Raw genomic sequence first — 12,662 nt, 5'->3', positions numbered from 1 at the left:
TCTCCTATAACAGCTAAAAGGAATTTTCCTCCTCATTGTAGGTTTTATATACACAAACAGAATTTTATTGAGGTATAACCCACATACACAGTAGAGCATTTGGAAGATATATTGCTTAATTCCTTGGAAAGGAAATAAAAGACATGGAGTACTGGATAGCTTATGCTGCTGGTGCTGCTAAGTCACTTCAGTTGTGCCCGACTCTGTGCGACCCCATAGACGGCAGCCCATCAGGCTCCCTTGTCCCTGGGATGCTCCAGGCAAGAATACTGGAGTGGGTTGCCATTTCCTTCTCCAATGCATAAAAGTGAAAAGTGAAAGTGAAGTCGCTCAGTCGTGTCCGACTCCTAGTGACCCCATGGACTGCAGCCTACCAGGCTCCTCCATCCATGGGATTTTCCAGGCAAGAGTACTGGAGTGGGTTGCCATTGCCTTCTCCAATACATTTAAAATAAATTAATAAATTAGACAGTTTTCTTTACATTTAGGTGAGTACCTTTCCGTTCTAAAAGCTTTCTTACTTTCTAGAGGAAGAAAAACAAACTACCTCAGATTTATGTGGAGAAGTGTGGAAGAAATTTTGGTATAATTTATTATTGTTTTTATTTGCCATTTGTGTTAATAACCTGTTTTATGATTTTTCTTTGAGGTAGTTTTCTTTCTTTCATTTGCTTTCTTCTATTCCAAATAAGTGTAGACAACCTCTCAGATTAAACATTTTCCATATAAACGCTAAACATACTGAACAAAAATCAGGCTGTTCGTATGAAAGTAAAATTTCTAATAAGTGTATGAGTGCAAAAAGAATATTCGAGTGAATCATTATTTCTCCCTATAACCTGTATTGATACCCAAAATTCAAAACTTTGGCTTTCAACGGGTCTTCTGTCTTTTAAAGGTCTTTTAATGAGATTCACATTTCTTTGAAAAAATAAGACTTTAAGCCTTGCAATTTCCAAACTCGATGCTTAGATGCCCTGAGCTACCAAAGAGAACTCTTGGGTAAATTTAAAATTTGAAGGAGAAAAGCAGCATCTGTCTGTTAAACAGCACACAAATTACTGCTAACCTGTTTGGACCTGACTAATTATGAATGAGAAGTGTTAGTTACTTTTTCTAGCTTAGGGAATCCTTGAAAAAATTACTGAGACATTGAGGAGGCCATGAACTGAAAAGATTTGAAACCTTTGCTCTAAGCCTGTCAGCTGCTTAGAAAAATACAAGAACATCACACGCTTCTTAAAAGTCCAGGATCAAGAATGATGACAGCTAATGGCAACCCACTCCAGTGTTCTTGCCTAAAGAATCCCAGGGACAGGGGAGCCTGGTGGGCTGCCGTCTATGGGGTTGCACAGAGTCGGACACGACTGAAGCGACTTCGCAGCAGCAGCAGCAGCTGCCAATTAGTGATCAAGGATGAAGAGGTAGCCCAACAGGGAGGGTCAGAATCTCTGCAAAACCTTCACACTTACTTTTGCTCGCAATCAAGCTCAGTGAAGATCTTTTATGAGTAATAGAAAAACAAATATTATGTCATTAAAATATTGCATTGTTTATATGTTATATAGGTTCCCTATGAGACACTCTCCCAGTGGAATCTACAACATACTACTTTAAATGAAGTGGGGAATTTCTTATTTCAAGTCAGCAATGATGAAGTTGGATCATCTATTTCTAAAGAACTGAGGAGGCTGAATAAAAGATGGAGAAAGTTTATTACAAAACCTCAGCCTGTAAGTTTTTTTTTTTTGGGTAATAGCTTTTTTCAGGTATAATTCACATGCATACAATTCATTCATTTAGTGTGAATTCCTCAGCGGTTTTCAGTATATTTAATGTTGTACAAGTCATCACCATAATCAATTTTAGAACATTTTCATCACCTCATAAAGAAACTTTGTACCTATTAGCAGTCACTCCTCATTTTCTCCCAATGTCCCCAGCTTTAAAAATTGTCCTATTCTGGGTATTTCACATAAATGGAGTCATAAAATATGTAGCCTTTTGTTTCTGGCTTTTTTTCACTTAATGTAATGTTTTCAAAGTTCATTCATTTTGTAGTTTGCATTAGTACTTTATTCCTTTTTATCAGCAAAGCATAATCTGTTGTATGGATATACCACATTGTATTTATTCATTGACCAGTTGACGAACATTTGGCTTCTTTCCACTTTTTTGACTCTTATGAATAATGCGGATATAACCATTCATGTTCAGATTTTTGTGTGGACATTCAACATAGATTTTTAGTTGAAATTTATTTTCCATTAAAGAGTAACATAAGCATTTTTGCCTGTTAGATTTCAAAGTCCTTGAGAACATACAGCAAATTTTATCTTTATATTTAATATTTGTTGTTGTTCTTTAGTCCTAAGTCATGTCTGACTCTTTTGCGACTCCCTAGACTATAGCCTGCCAGGCTCCTCTGTCCAGGAGATTTCCCAGGCAAGAATACTGGAGTGGGTTGACATTTCCTTCTCCAGGGGATCTTCCCTACCCAGTGATGGAACCCATGTCTCCTGCACTGGCAAGGCAGATTCTTTATCACCAGGCTATCAGGGAATCCCTATATTTAGTATAGTGCTTCATAAAAGCACATATTTAAAAAATAATTTTTGAACTTAAATGATTAAATTATTCTCTTATTCTTAATAATTTGAGACTGAGGTATTGTATGGAAAATTTTATAATGTTCCTAATAAACCTTAAAAAAAATTAAATATGTCTCCTTATTGTTTTTAATCATATATCTTCGAATAAAACATAAACATTACATTTCATGACATTAATTTTTTATAGGAAGCGAACCTGCCACTTATGAAATTACAAGATGAGCCCTTTCTTGACAACTCTGGAAATATTCAGCTATCCAAGGAAGAAAACCTAACTGTCGGTTTTTCAACCGATACGTCAAGCGAACTTCCTGAAAACCACAATCAGAATGTTATGGTAAACAGTCATATTTTATGTAGTTCCTCTGTATTGATATATGGAAATAATTTAACTTTGCTGTTTTTTCTTTGGAAAACAACCCATATTGTTGAAACATAGATAAGTAAGATTATTAGATAACACTTAAAGTATGGTCATTGTTCAGTAAAAGGCCCAAGTGGTACCCTCATGCAGTGGTCATCAGTGCCTAAACAGTAGCCATAAGCCTATAGCTTTTATGGCTGTAGGTTTATGGATTAAAATAAATAAAAAACTTGAAAGGAAATAGTAAATAAAAGCCCTGTGCCTCTGACTCACTGAAGAGTTTGCAGACACACAGAAGCAGTCATGACTTCTGAGCTGTGGGAGTGGAGTTGCTGTTTTCTTCAGATTACTTCTGACTGGTACTCAGTTGTCCAGCTTTAGGCTAGCCTCTGGCCTGTCTTGCATCCTTTCTGTAAAATGGAGGGAAGTAAAATCTTTATTTATTGCTGTGTTGTGTAATTCAGAGGATGACTTTAGATTATAAATAAGAATATGGAAAAGAAAGAACAACAACAAGAAATGATACACATTATGGTGTAGCACCCGTGATTTTGGAAATATGCTCCCTTGAGAATAATAACTTATACAACTTGAAAGAAATAAATTTATCTGGCTTTTGCCAGTTGCTATGATGGAGTGCCTGTTTCCCATCATTAGGAGACCTAATTATGGAACATCTTGAATCTGTGCACTATGCTCTTTGAATAGAAACATATAGAATATTTTTCTCATACATTTAAAATGTGCTCTGATTAAAAACAGCTTTAAGACTGTGTCTGTCATGTAAAGCTGGAGCATATCAACTTATAGGATACTGAGAGATTATTAATGGGAAAAGGCTTAATCTTATTGAAATTTGATTCTGATATTTCACAACTACTGTTACCAATGGCTAGCTGTATTTAATTAAATTGTATACCAGTTTTAGAAATGGGTTTATAGAGTCAATACTATAATTTTCTAAGCTCTAATCTTTCCTGTAAAATGGAAACAATAGTAACTAACTGATAGGAATGATATCCTTAAGAAGATTTTGTGAATAAATCTCTTAATTTTTAAAGTATTTATACTATCATAATGTATCATCATATCCAAAAAGTAGATCTTAAATCATTAAAATATGTTGATTTAGCACTCTCAGGGGGAAAAAAGCAATATGATGTGTTTATTTTTAATTTTTTGGCATAAAAGTTCAGTATGCATTTTAACTAACTTTTATAAAGATGCTATTAAAACATTGAGTTTAAAAAGCAGCCATTGTTTTTGAGGTTTTCATTGTTAATTTAACGGTAAATGTTAACATTTTCTCAAGTGATAATTTTGAATGTTGTAGGCTGGGGAAGAACATGAAAAAGAAAATGAAGACTTTTCGGGGCCACTGAAAGTGGCTAAAGAGGTTGAGAAGCTCATTGGACAAGTGGAAACCTGGGAGGCAGAAACCACATCTGTTTTGGATCTTCTGAGACAGCAGGATGATGTAGAGACCTCAGTGGAAGAATCTTTGCAGGTATGAGTGTAACAGCATTGACAAGACAGCTTTTGTGGCTGTAGGCTTACAGATTAAGATAAAAAGTTTTAAAGGAAATAGTAAATAAAACCACTATTTGAATTTTCTTTGTTGGGGTTTTTTTAAAAAAAATGATGTGGAATCTCAACCTTGGATCATTTGCTGTGATTTTGCCTGAAGACAGAGGATAGAGTTGAAGACTAATAATACCTGAGGAGTTTAAATTCTTGAACTGATTTTCCCAGCTCCAGAGTGGAGATTAAAATATTCTCTTTCATCAGAGGGCAATGAGATGAGTAAGTGAGCTCAGTGCAGTGTAGAATATAAGAGATGATGCAATCTACTCTTGGAAAGCTAAACCCCTGTGGAAGCCACTTTCCTTTCTTACCTGATGCGGGGAGGGGGCTGCATGTTGTTAAAACTCTGTTCTGTCTTTATTCTCAGGCAGTTGACTCATTGAAAAGCAATGAGGCAAGAGTATATTTTAATATCACTCAGTTCTTCCTGGAAAGAAGTTACAATTGAGGTTTTACTGAGTTCCAGCTCAGCTATGAAATTTATAGAGCATGTCATAAATTATAGCAAGATGGAAAGTTCTAGGAATAAAGAATTATTTGTTTAATTCTTTTGAATTTTGAAATTCTTTTCTATATTTTGAAAAGGTATATATGAATAATTTTGTGTTTCATTGTTTGTAAGAGTAATACCTTTCCTTGCTTTGAAAATATTATGTGAACTTAACCTGTGCCATCTGCTGGTACTTTTCTAATTTTATTTATCTATTTATTTTTGTAACTGGGATTTCTTTTAGTGTAATGAGTGAGAAATGAGAAATTCAGTATTTTTAAAATCAAAGGTGTTAAACAGTGAAAACACAAACATGCTGGACTAGAATTCTGATAAGAAGTTAAGTAGAACTTATGGTTGCTGGGAGGAAGGATCTGGGGTAAGGAATACTTAGGGAGTTTGGGATGGACAGGTATACACTGCTATATTTAAAATAGATAACCAACAAGAACCTACTATATGGAACAGGGAACTCTGCTCAGTGTTATATGACTTGAACGGGAGGGGAGTTTGAGGGCAGAATGGATACATGTATATGTTTATCCCTTTGCTTTCCACCTGAAATTGTCACAACATTGTTAATCGGCTATGCTCCAATACAAAATAAAAGGTTTGATGAAACAAAAAAATGAAAAAAGATAGATCTTTATTGGATCAAGATATATTGTTAATTAAGAAATACAAGTTGCCAAACAGTATGGGTAATGTGCTTTTAGTGTTAATACTAAAACACTAAATACTTTTAGTGTTTTTAAAAACAGTTGCTTTTTGTACTTTATACTTTTAAATCTATAGAAAAATATCTGTGAGCCCTCCTCTTAGTGTATTTCCTGGTACTTAGTAGATACAAAGTACATATTTTTTAAATGAATATGCAAATGATTAAATGACAAGGGAAGGATGGGGAAGAAGAAAAACTTTCTTCATGTGCTGTACTTCTATTCTTGTTTAAGTATTTTACAGGAACTTTTGTTACTTTTATAATTAAAAATAGAAAAAAATTGAAATTACAAATCAATGTGCTCATTTCAGAACATTTAAATAATTCATAAAAGTATAAAGTGAAAGTGTTAGTCGCTCAGTCATGTCTGACTCTTTGCGATCCCCTGGACCATGGATCCATGGGATTTTCCAGGCGAAAATACTGGAGTGGGTTGCCATTCCCTTATTCAGGGAATTTTCCTGACCCAGGGGTCAAATCCGGGTCTCCTGCATTGCAGGCAGATTTTTTACCATCTGAGCCACCAGGGAAGCCCATAAAAGTGTAAAGAGAAGAATAAAAATCACCACAATTCCTCTGTTCTATGATAAATAAGATCAATATTTCCATAGTTGATATCACACAATATAATTTCTATTTTATAGAAATATACCTGCGCCACCTCTGAGTTGTAATTTAAAATTTTTTTGTTATTTTGATAACTGAAAAGTGGTGCCCCATTATTTTAATTTGTAACTTATTTGGGTACATGTAAGATTGAACTGTCTTTCATATATTCATTAGCCATTTGTTTCCCTGAATTATGTCTTTGTATTTTCTGAATTTTCTTTGGGATCTTAGTATTTTTCTTATTGAATTCATAAGCTCTCTGAATCATGACTCATTTTCATTTGTATGGCAAATATATTTACCAAGTTGTTGACTTTTAGTTATTTTATTTTACATACAAAATTTCTGTATTTTTATAGTCATTTCTGCCTTTAAAGCCCCTCCAAACCCAGGGGGCAGATCAGTTTTCATGGATAATTTCTTCTCTTTCTAGTTTCATGTTTTATATATAATTTTCTAATTCATCTGAAACTTATTTTTGGTATCTTGTAAAAAGCATGGTTCTAAAAAGATGTTTTTCCAACAGCTGTTTTCTCCAGTAATATTTATTGAACTCCTTTCTGACTGATTTAACTAAGTGAATAATTTCACTTTAATGTTTATTACTATTCTCTCAACTTATTTTCTCTCTATTGGCATTGTATTCCTCTAAGTAAGTGAAGCCGCTCAGTCGTGTCCGACTCTCTGCAACCCCGTGGACTGTAGCCTACCAGGCTTCTCCGTCCATGAGATTCTCCAGGCAAGAATACTGGAGTGGGTTACCATTTCCTTCTCCAGGGCATCTTCCCGACCCAGGGATCGAACCCGGGTCTCCTGCATTGGAGGCAGACTCTTTAACCTCTGAGCCCCCAGGGAAGATTGTATTCCTCTAGTCTTTATTTTATCTATGTGCTTAGTGTTTAAGAATAATGCATAAAAGACTATGTTGTTCAGAATCTGATTGTATTAATATAAATTTATAAATGAATTTTAAAAATAACTTTTTTAGAATATAAATTTGCCTCATTTTGGATTAACAGTTAACTTTTTATGATTTCCTGATGAGATTATTAAGATTATTAATATGTTTAGCATATAATCAGAATATTTATTGTTATCTTACTCTAATGTGTTTTTATAGCATCTTATTGCCAAAGGCTCTATGTACGAAGAGCTTGTGTCTAGAATTGAAGACACTTTACAAATGGATGTACCACATGTTTCAAGTCAGGAGTCTCTCCAACATGTCCTCACTGCTGGACTTCAGGCAAAGATTCAAGAAGCTAAAGAGAAAGTCCAGGTCTCTCTTTAATATTCCCTATTTACTGAATTTAGTCTTTAAAACCAAGTAGTCAATGGGAGGGCAGGACGGAGAAGGGGATTGCCTTGTAGTTTGAAAATTTTTTGCAAAATATTAATTTTCCCTTTTATTTATTTATGATTTAGAGCATGTTGGAAAATATCGATATAGTAAATAGAATATTCTTATGTCTAGTGGGAAAATATGAGTTGCTACTCAAGCTGTTTTTCAATTTATGAGTTTTCTAAGAAGTTGGGCCAAGTGTTAAGTTGACAATTTTTCATCGTTACAGATCAGTATGGTAAAATTAGTAGCTGTGTTGAAGAACTCAACTGATGTTTCCCAAGACCTGGATGTCAGGCTGAAGGTGGAAGAAACACAGAAGGAACTTGAATCATACATTACAAGGGCTGAGCAGTTACTTGGGCAAAAAGAGAGCCAGAGGGGACTAATTTCAAAATACAAGGTGGGGCTGTTTCAACTATCACATGTAGGACATTTTTCATTACTTCATTTAAAATTAAGATGTTTCCATCACTGTAATTATAATAAAGTTATCATAACTTTAAAAAAGTCCGTTTCATATATTGTTCCCCAGAGACTCTTAAACATTCAAGTGATTTTTTTAAATTCAAATTTTACTGTAGATTCACTGAATGAATTCAGTGGTATAGTGTAAAAAGCATGGCTGACTCTATGACACTGAGCAAGAATTTGATTTCTCTGGCTTTTTTAATCAATAAAATGGACATAATAATTCTAGTCCTATTCAACTGCCAAATAAATGAAAACAAGGTATGTGAAGAAGCTTTGAGTGGTTAAAATTCCCCAAATGTAAAATAAAATTACTATTAAAGTACTTTAATAAAAGTTACTAGGGACATATGCTTATCAGCAGTTAAAGATCCAGTAATACTTTGTATGGAGACAGTTTTTGGTTGACTTCATGGTTTGAGAGGCAGCTTAAGATGGTATCAAAATCAATGGTAAAAACTACTATGTATAAAATAGGAGGGAGGGGGGTTCAGGATGGGGAACATGTGTATACCTGTGGCAGATTCATGTTGATGTATGGCAAAACCAATACAATATTATAAAGTAATTAACCTCCAATTAAAATAAATAAATTTATATTAAAAATAAAATAAATAAGCTCCAAGGATATATGTACAGCATAGAAAATATAGCTATTATTTTATGATAACTTTAAATGGAGTATGATCCATAAAGATATCAAATCACTCTGTTATACACTTGAAACTAATGTAATATTGTAAATCAGTTATACTTAAAAAAGAAAGATATGTCCAAGCATATCTAAAGCAGAGATTCACTATTAATTAATACTGGGAGGCATTGGGAGATATGAAATAAAAGTAAAACAAGGTCTCTACCCTTAGATATCAGAGAGGTAGAGAAATATATGTTCCTTCATTCATCCATTCAACATTTATTTTAAATGGGCTAGGCATTTTGGGAGAGATAAAAAGAAGTAAATCCAAAGCAGAAATAGACTACCAGACATAGAAAGCAAACTTATGTTTACTAAAGGGGAGAGCAGGGTGGGGAGATAAATTAGGAGTTTGGGATTAACATATACATACCACTGTATATAAAATAGATAATCAGCAAGGTCCTACTGTATAGCATGGGCAACTCTACTCAATATCTTGTAATAACCTCAATATCTTATAATAATAGAAAAGAATTTAAAAATATATATATTTTATATATATATGTATAACCGAATCACCTTGCCGTACACTTCAAAGTAACCCAGTATTGTAAATTAACTAAACTTCAATTTTTGTAAACAAAGATGAAGTCAATCAGTACTCTGTGCTACTGCACCCAGTCTTTCCAGGAAAAGGGACTCCTCCAGCAGCCTCTCTTAATCCTCCTTGTGGCCTCCTCCTCTTGTCTAGGTTCAACCCTCTTTTGGCTTTCTGGACTGTTAACCATACTGGACCCTAGCACCAGCTATTTCAACAACCATCTTATACTGTTTGCACCTTGTCAGCCACCAGCTTTGCCCAGTTCCCACTGTCTTTTTTTTCTCCCAGTTTTACTCCTGGAATGCTGAGAGTGCTGAACTGAGCTTGAGTCAGTGGTTCTTGCAAATAATCACTAGGCTGGATTTCAAGAGGACAGATACAGTCAGCTGAGGAAAGAGGGAAGGAAAAGAAAAAGCAGAGGCCTCAGGCCCCTTCTCTACCAGAGGGAGGAATTACAGTGTTAGTTCTCATACCACTTTCTTCTTCCTGCCCATCTTCCTTTTGAAATCTGAAGCCAAGGCCTCCCCCTTTTTGTCTCTGGCATTTAGTGAAATAGTCCCATTTTCACAGCAGAAGCAGAATCCGTGCCTTGCCAGTTACTGCCCTGAGGCCCCAGGGATTCCTGGGACACATGAGTGGCAGGAGTTCCCTGCCTGCACATGGGGCTAGCATGTCTTCCCTTTCCATAAATCTAGCAGTCCTCACAGAGGCTTTAGAGGAGGTCCCTGGGGCTCAGGGACCTTTTCTGCAGGAGACCCATGATAAATATGTAATAAGTAAATGAACAAATCCCCAGCCTGCTTCATTGCTTTCTCCCTCAGAATTAGTTTCATCTTCTTGTCTCTTATAGATTTTTCTGCCCTTTCATAAACACTAGACTATTTTCTGTTCTGTTGTTTAATGGTTGCCTAAGCCAGGTTTCTGTTCTTACAGATTATTGCCAGGCAAGATCCTGTAAGAGTAGTAAGTAAGTGTAAGAGAAGGGGCAGGCACATTCCAGTCTATGGGACTGCCATTGTTGTTGGCCCTAAATAAGCCTTTGAAGTCCATGATAAGAGGATGTCGCCTCCTTGCAGCATAAAATGATTAAGCACAGTATTAAACATTTGCCACATTACCCCTACTATAAACTGTGTCTTATTGCAGCACTGATATCTAATATAAGCTGGTATACTCTTTGGACTGTATTACTTATGAAGTGTGGTCATCTGCTCAATACTTAAGAACTTTAGAGGATACTTTGCCAGTGGCTCATAATAATAAGCCTTTTAATTGTTTATGAAAGGGACCAAAAACTATTTGGAATATCATAAGGAAGTCTCTGTCTTGGCCTCAAAGGTGTAACTACATTTGAATAATAAATATTTGCAGTTCTTTTCAAAAGAAATCAAAGCATACAAAAGGGAGATCACCTTCAGTCTACACCTAAAAGTCTCCCCTAAATCTTCAAGTAGTCTCCATGGAGTTCTTTCCTGCTTCTCCCTGTTAAAATTCTCTAAAATTATACCTGTTAAATTAGCTTTGAGAACATAGCAGTAGAATAAGACTTTCATGTTCTTGTTTGTGTGTTTTTTGGTTTTTTTTTAGGAAGCACTGATAATTTTTAATACTAAAAGTCTGGCCAAGTATTTGAAAGCTGTTGAAGAACTGAAAAATAATGTAACTGATGATGTAAAGCTGTCTTTGGAAGAAAAGAGTAGAGACATCTGTGCCAAGTGGGAGGTAAGAACATGCACGTATGTCTGGGGCCTGTGCCTGGGGCTTATGATCCTGATATTGATCCTGATATTAATATATACACATGTAGAGTTTCATAGAAAATAGGGGTAGGCTTTGGTGGCAGACAGACCTGGATCCAGCAGCTAATGAATGAACTTGAGCGAGTTGCTTAGCTCCTAGGAGTTTCATTGATGAATTGGGAAAAACCTCACTGCCTTGGCAGGATTGTTGCAAGGCTTTATATAAAGCGCCTACCACAGACATTGTTTTTGCTAAATGTTATTGAGTATTAAATGTGTGTGTGAGTATATGAAGAGAGAGAGAGAATAAGGTAATTTAATTGAATATCTACTGTTAAAGGGTTTCTTAAAACACATTTTAAAGTAATCTTTTAATTTTAGAACAATTTTAGATTTACAAAATTATTACAAAGGTAGTAATAATGTTACAGAGAATTCCAGTGTTTGCATGCCCAGTTTCCCCAGTTATTAATATATTAATATAGTACATTTGTCATAAGGGACTAATAGTACATTATTAACTAAAGTTTATACTTTATTCTTGTTTCCACAGATTTCCACCTAATGTCCTTTTTCATCTGTTATGGAATCCCATTCAGGATATACATTGTAGTTGTTATTTCTCCATAGGCTTATTTCTCTATATTTTGTATATATTTTCTCCCAGTCTACCTCGTGTCTTTTAATTCTAACCATGTCTTTCACAGCTGAAACACATTTTTAGTTATTAGAAAGAAAAAAAATATGTTTATGAGTCTGGTATATTTTAAAACATCCTCCCCAAAGATATATGCATGAATCAGAATTACACATAAGTTCATTTCTATCCTTGGTTACCACAAATATTTTTATTTTTTAATGGAAATCTTCTCAATATATCCTGTTTCCATGGTTAATATGTGTCTTTGATTTTTTTTTAACAGTCTCTTCATCATGAAATGTCCCTGTATATTCAACAACTAAAAATAGATATTGAAAAAGGAAAACTTAGTGATAGTATTACAAAACTCGAAAAGCAAATCAATAAAGAAAAGAAGCTAATTCGCAGAGGAAGGACCAAGGGTCTCATCAAAGAACATGAGGTAAAAACCTGTTTTCATTCAAGTTTTGTCATCACTGTGGGGTTTATCCTAAATGGTTTAGTAAGTCCTTGGCTAGGATTAAAACTGCTCTGAAAATTACCTCAGCGCTTTTGTCCCCTGGGGATTGTCCCTTCTGCAGTTCAAGCTCTATCTAACCAGAATCTGCATGTCTTGTTTTTCAGAAGTGAGAAGAATTCAGCATTGACTTAATTTTTTTTTTCATATATCTCAGTGGCCCCTGTCCTCAAGACTCTGGTTACAAACATGTCACCCTCTGTTGAAGTTCCCATAGTTATTTTTGTAAGGACTTGGCATCCTCTGAAGCACAGCTTTTGTGAAAGATAGCAGATCAGGATATAAACCAGCCCGGGCAAATCTTATGGTTTTTGGTCCTCATCCTATTTGAT

The 12,662-nt window shown here is 34.9% G+C and overlaps 1 protein-coding gene across 5 annotated transcripts in view; it reads left to right on the top strand.

The window, feature by feature from the left end:
* Nucleotides 1-12,662, top strand: part of SYNE2 (spectrin repeat containing nuclear envelope protein 2) — a 323,973-nt gene that overhangs the window by 109,569 nt on the left and 201,742 nt on the right. For all 5 annotated transcript variants that reach the window (XM_040226258.1, XM_040226261.1, XM_040226260.1 and 2 more), the window contains exons 17-23: nucleotides 1,569-1,733; nucleotides 2,800-2,949; nucleotides 4,310-4,483; nucleotides 7,501-7,659; nucleotides 7,952-8,125; nucleotides 11,022-11,156; nucleotides 12,097-12,255. In XM_040226258.1, coding sequence (XP_040082192.1) covers nucleotides 1,569-1,733; nucleotides 2,800-2,949; nucleotides 4,310-4,483; nucleotides 7,501-7,659; nucleotides 7,952-8,125; nucleotides 11,022-11,156; nucleotides 12,097-12,255 — 1,116 coding nt within the window. The remainder of the gene's footprint in view (nucleotides 1-1,568; nucleotides 1,734-2,799; nucleotides 2,950-4,309; nucleotides 4,484-7,500; nucleotides 7,660-7,951; nucleotides 8,126-11,021; nucleotides 11,157-12,096; nucleotides 12,256-12,662) is intronic.

This window comes from Oryx dammah, unplaced genomic scaffold (genome assembly GCF_014754425.2).
Source record: "Oryx dammah isolate SB20612 unplaced genomic scaffold, SCBI_Odam_1.1 HiC_scaffold_26, whole genome shotgun sequence".
Lineage (NCBI taxonomy): Eukaryota > Metazoa > Chordata > Mammalia > Artiodactyla > Bovidae > Oryx > Oryx dammah.
Note: the sequence above shows the minus strand (reverse complement) of the source record. Positions and strands in the feature narration are given on the sequence as shown.